The sequence below is a fragment of the Glycine soja genome, chromosome 4 (genome assembly GCF_004193775.1).
Source record: "Glycine soja cultivar W05 chromosome 4, ASM419377v2, whole genome shotgun sequence".
Taxonomy (NCBI): Eukaryota; Viridiplantae; Streptophyta; class Magnoliopsida; order Fabales; family Fabaceae; genus Glycine; species Glycine soja.
In genome coordinates, this window is record NC_041005.1 from 13887110 (window position 1) to 13897970 (window position 10861).

Below are 10861 nucleotides of genomic sequence, written 5' to 3' on the forward strand. Positions count from 1 at the left end.
TTTTGTTCCCTCTGCAATGAAAAAAGCAAAAAATTAAACATAAAAAATAAAAATATTCCACTGGTCAGTTTAAAGAAAGAAAAACATCTCTTCTTGGGTCACTCAAATTTTTCTCTCTTCTCTGTGCATCATCACTTTGGAATTGCTTGGTTTCCACTTCTTTTTGTTCCTTCTGCTTCTGCAAAAGATTGACACACACTCACACACTTATATATATTCTCTCTTCCTCTATTATGTGAAAGCCCAACATCATCCAGTTTTATGCAATTTTTCTGCTTTTGTATCTCTTTGCTCCATTCAAGGTCATGGACATTCTCTTCTATTTTCACATGCATACACCTGTAATACATGTAATGTAACACACATAAGCATGATGAAATTTGCATGACCAAGTCTAAAGCAAGTTCTAGTCAATGCACTAGTGTTATCAAATTGTCATCCTCATTAGCATCTTCTCTGCCCAGAAGGCCAATTTCTACTTATATTTCAAATTATTTGTACCCCTAAAAGAGAAGGTCTTTAGTTTCTTCTACATTCTTTGTGAAAGGAAAAATCTAATTATGTCATATTTCTCCATTCCTGTTCAGCGAGTCTATGCTAATTGCTAAACATATATATTTCCAATGAGTGTTTTTTTTTTGTTGTCAAGCCAATAAGTACTTGGTTTGTATTCCATGGACCGTCCTTACCTATGGCCTAAATAAAGCTATTTTTGCAAATTGTGTTGCTTTGCTGCTGCTTGAAGATAACCTTGAGGTCTTTCCACCAAGGAGAGTCTAAACTGCAATTCCTATGAGAAATCAAATCCCTCCAACCACCATATCTAGACAATAGAATTGTGGCCCACAACTGATTCTGATTATTTGCCAACTCCCACCCCCATTTAGCAAGCAAAGCCTCATTGAATTTAATCAAATCTTTGATCCCTAACCCACCTTTACTCTTAGGTAGGCAGACTATGTCCCACCTCACCCAAGGAATCTTAATGGAGTCTTGGAGGCTGCCCCATAAAAAATTCCTTTGTATAGATGTAATTTTTTGCACCACAAGCTTAGGAACCTTGAAGAAGGATAGCAAATAAATGGGTAAGGCTGTTAAGACTGAATTAATGAGGGTTATTCTACCCCCCATTGATAGATTTCTTTGCTTCCATTTTGTAAGTTTAGCCTCGCATTTGCTAATAATGGGCTGCCACACAGACCTATTTTTAGAGCTCACCCCTACAGGAATTCCAAGGTAAGAGAATGGAATATCCATTTGACTACAATTGAGAGAAGATGCTGCCTCCCTACACCAGTCCTCCGATTTGCCCAAACACCCAAATTTGCTCTTATTGTACTTTATCTTAAGACCAGAGACCAATTCAAAGCTTTTCAGGATACACTTTAGAATTTTCCCCGTATCTTCTCCATATGCAATGTCCACCTTCATGATTTGAAATCAAATAGAGATTGGTTGGTGGTGCTTTCTCTTGTGTCCAGCAAATTCTTTGTAAGAACATGAAAATTTTAGATTTTAAAATATATAATATTTAAGTGATTTTTTTTTTGCTTTTTTATATTTACAAAAAAATTATTTATTGATTGAAATTCAAAGTGAGGTCTATTTAATAACCTTCTCATGTGTAGAGATATTCATTTTAGTAGACATGTTTGTCACATGTGTTTCTACTTGATTAATTTATAATATGTAATTTCTATTTTTTAATGTGTTGATTAATAACAATGAAAATTTTATTTTTTTTATAGTTTTTAATTTTAATATACTTACAACAAGCAATATTAATATCATTAGAAACCCTCAATGAAAGACTGATTGAATTTTTTCGAAAAATATCATTTTTGTAGATATTTATTACAATTAATATATTTTTTCTATGATCAATTAATGTTGTATGATTATGTTAAGAAAAAAAAAATACTTATGTTACAAAATATAACAATTACTATGTTTTTCTCTCGCAAGTAGAAGATACTGCTAATAAACACCTTTAGCAACTCATGTAACAAAATTACTAATGAAATATGAATTGTCTATTAAAGAATAAAAGATTAATTATTTTATTTTAAATAATATTTAATTTTAATAGTTTTCATATAATTAATTGTTATTTATATTTACATATTATTCAAAATATTATTATAAATTTTAAATATCATAAATTAATTAAATCATACAAGTGAAGGAAATTTACTATTTTGGCTTTTGATTTCTAATAAATATTTCATTTTTCTCTTCGGTCTCTAATGAATTTTTGTTTTACGCTGAGTCGTTACTAAAATAACAATTTAATATTTTATTTTTGATATTTTGTTTTAGTCTCTCATAAATTAGTTAATTTGTATTTACTCCATAATAAAATAATAATTTTTTTTTTAGTGTCGACTAATAACAAATAATTTTTTTTATTAAGGAGTAAATACAAAATTTACTAATTTATTAGGAACTAAGAATAAGTGTTAAGGGTCAAAATAAAATTATTTTTTTCATTAAGAACTCAACGCAAAATACAAATTTATTAAAGAGTAAACGCAAAATCAGATATTTATCAAGAATCAAAAATATATTTAAGCCTACTATTTTTACTCACAGTCATTTAAAAATAGCTCTCCCACTAGATATATTCCTTACAACATTTTTAATATTATTTAAAATTATTTATTTCCCAATTATTAATAATTTAAATAATTGAAACAAAATATAGAATTTCAATTTGAAAATTTTTAGTTATTGAGGGGCATAAACAACGTAATCCTTAATGATTTTCTTTATTATTGTGATTTATATATAAAAATTTATTTTGGTGAATAGCTCTAGTTTAGTATTTTCATTTTCTTTAAATATTTAACGAGAAATTTATATAAACAGGAAATAATGTAAACAGTGACTATGGTCTATTCTTGTCTGCTTACATGAGTTGAAATCTCACTATATTCGTAGTTGTCATGGACTCATCGCGAAGATGGGATAATGTAGTGTGTTTTAGCATAAATGATAGAAACTTTTAGTTTCTAGTTAATTATTTTCTTGGTGCAAATTATGTCTTCGTAGCATACTAGTCCACTAGAAATCATTAGAGGACGAGTCTTGAGAAAGCCACATGCTGAGATGGTTACCTTGTATTGAATTTGGAGTTTCTTTCTTACCTTAGTCCTCCAACTTGCTGCAGCAATCACTCCTAAGCACTTCTTTTTCTTCATTCCATTCTTTACATTTTCAAGTATGAATCTCTCAGCTTTACATCCAGTGAGGATCAGTGCACCATTGCCTACAGAATCAACCAACCAAGTGGAGTCAGTTCCCTTCTTATCTCCTGTTCTGCAACCATAACAGCATGAACCACAATAGTCATCTGCTGAGGAATTTATAGCCACATACTCTACTTTGAAGCCCATTTTCTCACATCCTTCTATGAGAATTTGGTTCAGAAAGCTTTCATTCTTGCACTTTTCTGTTACACCAATCCTTCTTTGTATGATGCAATCAAATTTTATAATCTCTACAGGCTGATATTACTAATCAAGGAAAAATAGACATTCCTTGGTTTCTAATTTCATTCATTTGTTAGAGTTTTTTCCCAATATCTAAGGGGGTGTTTGTTCCAAGGTTTCTAATTACATTCCTTGGATTCTTATTTTTGGTGGCATTACTATGAGCAAGAACTCCATTCTCTGGTATTTTAGGCAAAAAAAACCATTCGATTAGTGTACCGTCTAGATATGTCTTGACTAACCATGATGTGGCCCTTTATGAAGCTCCATCTGTGTTCAGAGCTTCAAGGACTGTGTACCATGGCACTCGGATATAACTCAATCAATCCTTATGTGCCCCCCTATCAGGCTCCATTGCCTCTGTTGAGTGAACAGCTTGGGCCTTTGCATCATCTGGATATAGAATCCAACATGTTGTACTCAACCTCAACCCATCCCGTTGCACATTCACTTCTCTACCCCTCCAGCCTGATAAATGTTTCTGCCCTATTAAAAAAACAAATTGACCTCTAATTCCATATGAACAATAGGTTGATTTTCAACAATATCCCTAAGTCAATCAAACCAATACCTCCCACCAATTGATATCAGGACTGGTCACAATTTAAGATCCCATTAAATTTTCCATCAATATACCACCAGTTTAACCCCATCACATGGAACCTTCACCCTTTAGACTCAGGCTAGGCTAGTCCAAGCTCCCTTTCTGGGCTAATATGGTCAATGAGAGTTGTATGCATCATTATCAATTCCTGAATACAGATGCAGAGCATTTCACCCGAAAACTGGTATAGTAGGATAGTAGATAGTGGAATAACCACTATTATGAAATTTATAGATATAAATTAAGTAATTTATATTACATTATATGCTTAATCATATTAAAAATTTACACAAATAGTTTCTTTTAATTTTTTTTTTGTCAGCAAACATAGATATGATATATTAATAATGAGTACCAGTGGTACTGAAGTTACAAATTTTAGGGGCCAGCTGGTTCCTATGATTATTAGTAGGAACAAAGCCAGCACCATAGCACCCTGCTACCTAACCCATGCTACAAAAGTCCAGCCCCCACACTCCCAAGCTAAGTACAGAAACCTAGTGTTACATTGGAAGACCATTGATTAAAGTGAAGTGTAAAATCTTTCTCGTTGGACTTGAGCCATGACCAAAAGTAAAAGCAGAGCATCATCCAAATGCTAGCTGTAATTTGTAGATGCCAAGATATGATGTTGTGATATCAGATTCAATAAAGGAAAGCAAAATCTAAGTACATGTCAAATGAAACAGGGCAAGGGCATAGAGATTCCATCCAAATTCTAGGACAATAATTTCTACAATACAAATCAGATCATATTGGAACATTTCCATTTCAAAATTTACACTAATTTTTTTTTGGAGCCATTTCTTAATTATATATTCCTGTCTTGCAATGATGATTTCAGCTTTATATAGCTAGAAAGAATATGATGTAGTGAAGACCTTCTTCCATGATTTGAGCTTTATATATGACTGTTGGAACTCTGTCTTCACTGCTTTCTTTAGTAAATGCCTTGCAATTTAATTCTGTATCATATCAAGTTGATTGCCACAAATTATTTTCTACATATTACACAAATGTTTGTCATAGAAGCGGTTGATTGACCAAAGTGTTATTATTTTTCTAGCTGAATCAGGCACCAAAGAATCACCAAAGAACTCCTTTCATTATTTGCAGGTGTGTTTATTGTTTCTAGTAATAGTTTAAAATATGTTTTTGAAATTCCACAAATCACAAACATGTATGATGCCTGAAAACATGTATTCGTTTAATGCCTTCATATTCATGCCGTGTAATTGTTCTTTTGAGCTGTCTAGTATGATGTTTATTATGTCTTTTTGTGCCAATATCATACAATTACGAGAGTACCATAGGTACTATAGGAACAAGTAAAAATTAACCCCAATTGTGGTTGAATTTGAGGATGGTATTGTGGACCAACTACACCCCATAACTTAAGTACATGTATGCTGCACCTCTTGGAAGAGGTGTCAACATTTACCCTTCCTTTGTTGTTTTTTTTTGCAAGGCAAAAATCAAATATATTATGTATAAAATTCAGTACTAGGTGTACTGAAATATTCTACAATAAATCTCTTCATCTCCGCCTTTTTATGTCCTTACCCGACCACCCCCAGAACATGTATTGCAAGGTGTTCAAATTTCTCGAGTCCCGTTGCATGCACACCATGTCATTGACCGCTGGAAGATGGCTAATGGAGTTGTCGTTCATGAGACAACCTGGTCTTGACCTCCACATGCAACTGCTACATATGGATGGTGTAGTCCCTGGTGTAGTCCTTCTCTGCACATTTTAACCAAGACCAAGTGTGGAACAAGGTATCATCGATAACCTTTTCAGGATCAAACGACTGGTTCTTGAAAATCATAGCATTTCTATTATGCCAGACGAAGAAGGATAGAGCTAACCACAGAAATTTCCATCTGTTGTTTATACTAGCTTTGCTGTTCCATTGAGTGAATTGCAAAAAGTGGTTCTTTGGGTCTGTGGAAAAAGGACCCACTCTATTAACCCATCTCAAAGGCTCCCACCAAAGTCTCCTTGTCATTGTACAGTTGCAAATAAGATGTATGTGACCAGAATCAATCTCCTCTACAAAGTCAGCTGCCATTTGTATTTCATAGTCAAAAAAGTCCCTTCTCCAAGATAACTTCCATTCCCATCTGCCCTCCACAAATTCTCCCATAGAATTAATTAGAGAATTCTGCTGTTTACTTATTACATATAATTGGGGATACTTTCCTTGGATATTACAGTTGTCCTGCAGCCATAAATCGTTCCGCAAACTAATATTGGACCCCGTACCCACCCTCCACTTTAAATTATCATTAAAGCAGTTATTGTGTTGCTGCTGAAAGATACTCTTTAAATCCTGCCACCATTGGGAAGTGAAATTTCTTATACCACCAGAAATCAGCTACTTTGACATAGATTATTTTTCCCAAATTCAGCTGATTTGATTTTATAAATGTTTAAAAAATGATGTTGAATTTCAATTGCACCACTTTCGTCATTAAATTTCGATGTTGTCGTTTGTGCAGTTTTTCTTGATTTTTTCTTATAAGCATTGGTAATAGAGGCCAACAAACTGAAAAATGCCGAATCCCTTGAAACAGCCATGCACCATTTTTCTTGTTAGCATTGCTGGTCCAACTAACTGCAATTGCTAATGTGTTTTCCACTGCAGCTTTTTGTACAAAAGGTGCAGTTCTGGTGTGTTTTCTACTGCAATTGGTGCTCTATGCTTGTGATGCATGTCAAGTAACCCCTAAGCCACTAACGTTTGACATAGAAGGTGTAACATGGATCGAAGTTGGATGAACGCATCACGTATAACTGAAGAGTACGAGAATGGTGTTGAAGAGTTTTTACTGTTTGCTCAAAGTAAAGCGCAACCTATGTGGGGAAAATTTTTTTGTCCATGTGTGAAGTGTGGAAATGGGAGGCTCCAAACAATTGATGACATAAGAACTCATCTTATTTGTGAGGGAATAATTCGTAGCTACACAAAGTGGATATGGCATGGGGAATCCCTCGATACAGCTGACATGTCACACGCTGACGATGTTACTACAGACAGCGGAAATCCTATAGAAGAAATGATTCGCGATCTTGGGCAAGAGGGGTTTGAAGAGGCACATGCAGCGTTGTATGACAACATAGAAGTTGATTCAAAAATGCCTTTGTATTTCGGCTGCATATCTTTCACAAAATTGTCAGCTGTGTTAGCTCTGGTTAACTTGAAGGCTCGATTTGGGTGGAGTGACAAGAGTTTTAGTGAGTTGCTGATGTTGTTGACAAACATGCTTCCTACTGATAATGTCTTGCCAAAGAATCACTACCAAGCAAAGAAGATTTTATGTCCAGTTGGGATGCAGTACGAAAAAATTCATGCATGTTGTAATGACTGCATTTTGTACAGAGATGATTTTGCTGAACTAGATTACTGCCCTGTGTGTGGGGTTTCTCGGTACAGACCGACCAACGGAGATTCTACTATACTAGTCTCAGACGCGGACCACCGTCCAGCAAAGGTGTGTTGGTATCTTCCAATAATACCAAGGTTTAAGCGGTTGTTTGCTAATGGGGAAGATGCAAAGAACCTTATATGGCATGCAAATACCAGAAAATCAGATGGATTGATGCGACATCCTGCAGATAGCCCGCAATGGAAGGCAATTGATCGTCTGTATCCTGAATTTGGGGCAGAGCCTAGAAATTTAAGGCTTGGTCTTGCAACGGACGAAATGAACCCATTTGGAACCTTAACTACTAACCATAGCTCGTGGCCCGTTTTGCTGTTCATTTATAATCTCCCTCCGTGGTTGTGCATGAAGCGAAAGTATGTTATGCTGAGTATGATGATAGCTGGTCCAAGACAACCAGGTAATGATATTGACGTATATCTAAGACCGTTAATTGACGATTTGCGGAAATTGTGGGATGAAGGGGTTGATGTATGGGACGCAAATTTGCAGCATGCTTTCAAGTTGCGTGCAATGGTTTTTTGTACCATCAATGACTTTCCAACCTACGGAAATTTAAGTGGATATAGTGTCAAAGGACATCACGCATGTCCTATATGTGAGCAGAATACAAGTTTCCGCCAACTTAAACATGGAAAGAAGACTGTGTATACTAGGCATCGAAGATTTCTCAAACAGTATCATCCGTATCGACGATTGAAGAAGGCATTCGATGGAAGTCAAGAACATGAAACCGCGCCAAATCCATTAAATGGCGATGAAGTATATCAGCGGGTCAAGGATGTCGTAAATATGTTCGGCAAGTCCCAAAAAAAACCATCATCCACTTCAAAAATGTGGAAAAAGAAGTCTATTTTCTTTGATCTTCCGTACTGGTCCGATCATCATGTTAGGCATTGTATATACGTCATGCATGTCGAGAAAAATGTTTGTGATTCTTTAATTGGAACCCTCCTAAACATTAAAGGCAAGACAAAGGATGGTTTCAAGTGTCGTCAAGACTTGGTTGACATGGGTATACGTCAAGTGTTGCATCCTATCTCAAAAGGTAACAGGACATATCTGCCCCCAGCCTGTTACACAATGTCAATAGCTGAAAAGAGAAGTTTTTGTGAATGCTTGCGTAATATCAAAGTCCCACAAGGCTACTCTTCAAACATCAAGAGTCTTGTGTCTGTGAATGAGCTTAAGTTGGTTGGCTTGAAATCACATGATTGTCATGTGTTAATGCAACAACTTTTGCCTGTTGCAATCCGCGGAACATTGCCTGAGAAGGTCCGTGTTGCAATCAGTCGCTTGTGTTTCATTTTTAATGCTATATGTGCCAAGGTCATTGACCCTAAACAGTTGGATGCTTTGGAAGATGAGGTTGTCTTTGTCCTTTGTCAAATGGAGATGTTTTTCCCTCCTTCATTTTTTGACATTATGGTACACTTAGTTGTTCATCTGGTAAGGGAAATAAGGTGTTGTGGTCCTACGTATTTTAGATGGATGTATCCAGTTGAGCGGTACATGAAGGTCTTAAAGGGTTATACGAAGAATCGACATCGACCAGAGGCCTCAATAGTGGAAAGATACGTTGCTGAAGAATGCATTGAGTTTGCCTCACAGTACATTGACTCATTGAAACCTGTCGGTGTTCCTGCATCCCGGCATGACCAGCCAATAGCCGGCAAGGGTACTCGTGGATACAATGTTGTGACAATGACTAGACATGACGTGTCACAAGCACATTTGTATATATTAAACAACACAACAGAGGTGTTTCCGTACACAGAGGCTCACAAAAAACATGTTAGAGATAGTCACCCCAAAATGAACATGATGAGGGTATTGCAAGAGCACAACAAAACTTTCATAAATTGGTTTAGACAAACAATATTTGCTGATAAAAGTGTTTCCAGACGACTGCCATTGTTAGCCATTGGCCCAAATTTGAATGTCCCTACATGGAAGGGGTATGACATTAACAATTATTCATTCTACACAAAGTCCCAAGATGATAAAAGTTCGGTACAAAACAGTGGGGTCTATGTTGATGCTGATTCGGAGCACTTTTCCAGTACATCGGATAACAACCCCATTCGAGCATCCATGTCTTACTTTGGTGTCATTCAAGAAATTTGGGAGGTTGATTATACATCATTTAGAGTGCCTGTTTTTAAGTGTCAGTGGGTGAACGGGACAACGGGTGTGTTTCAAGATCCATTGGGATTTACTTTGGTAGACCTTAGTAAGGTGGCATATATAGACAAACCTTTCATTATGGCAGCACAAGCCAGACAAGTTTTCTATGTACAAGATCCATGTAATTCAAGTTTGTCTGTGGCTCTGCAAGGAAGACCAAGTGGAATGAATTACCATAATGATGAGTCAACCCTTGACATTGGTCAAATGTCTGGTTTTTCAAAACAATTGCCTTCAATGAATGAAGCTGATGAAGTGGATGATGGACATGCAAATCGTGTAGATCATGATGAAGGTCTATGGGAAAACATCCCTACAGGCTGAGTGCGAAAGTAATGCTTTGTTTAATGTGTAAATATAATGATTATGTTAGTATTACGCCTTTGCTTTTGTTAATGTCTAAATGTAATCGTTAATATTAATTGTGTATTTTATTTACAGGATCATGGCCACAGATCCGACGTCTCCTCCACAGTCCGATGGTCAATCAGAGGCGACTTCCAAGAGGAGTAGAACAACGACACGACTGAGAACATTGACATTAAGAACCGTGGATCAGCCCAGACCGGCTGTTTATGTGGATCCCGCTACCGGGAGAGCATCCGGACCGATGCGTGAAAAGTTCCACAGCTACCTAGGCATAGTGGCGCGAGAAAAGGTTCCCATTATCCACAATAATTGGAAAGATGTACCTGAAACGCTAAAGGAGATTGTGTGGAATGACATTCTAGTAAGTCCTTCATGCCAATTACAATATTTGAATTAAGAATCAATTTTTCTGTTAAAAACATAATTGACTATAACAAATAGTTGTCCTTTATAATCTCTACATGTGTTTCATGCCCTTTATTTTAAATGACTTGTCCTTTATTTGAATAGTTAATCACTATCCTAGACTCCTATATTTGTAAAGAACAGCACAAGGGCAGTTTTTATTTTAAACATGAATATTAGTTAGTTAGATGAGGTTGAGAACAAATATTGGCAGATCAAAGTTAGAGACCAGAACAAATCATGTGTATAATAAGTTCACAAATTTAAATTGATAACTTAAACAAATGAAAATTGGCATGGGTTTTGTGTTAGGGAGCAGGGGTAGTATTTTTATCCTTAAATACTTAATAGGGTAATG

General features: G+C 35.8%; 2 protein-coding genes across 2 annotated transcripts; one reads left to right on the forward strand and one right to left on the reverse strand.

Moving 5' to 3' along the window:
• Positions 1-5801: 5801 nt before the first annotated feature.
• Positions 5802-6167, reverse strand: LOC114410582. Its single transcript, XM_028374548.1, has one exon. It carries the CDS (start codon positions 6165-6167, stop codon positions 5802-5804), a length of 366 nt encoding a protein of 121 aa, XP_028230349.1.
• A 691-nt stretch (positions 6168-6858) lies between these two features.
• Positions 6859-10053, forward strand: LOC114410583. Its single transcript, XM_028374550.1, has one exon. The coding sequence runs from the start codon at positions 6859-6861 to the stop codon at positions 10051-10053; it is 3195 nt and encodes a 1064-aa protein (XP_028230351.1).
• Positions 10054-10861: the final 808 nt, after the last annotated feature.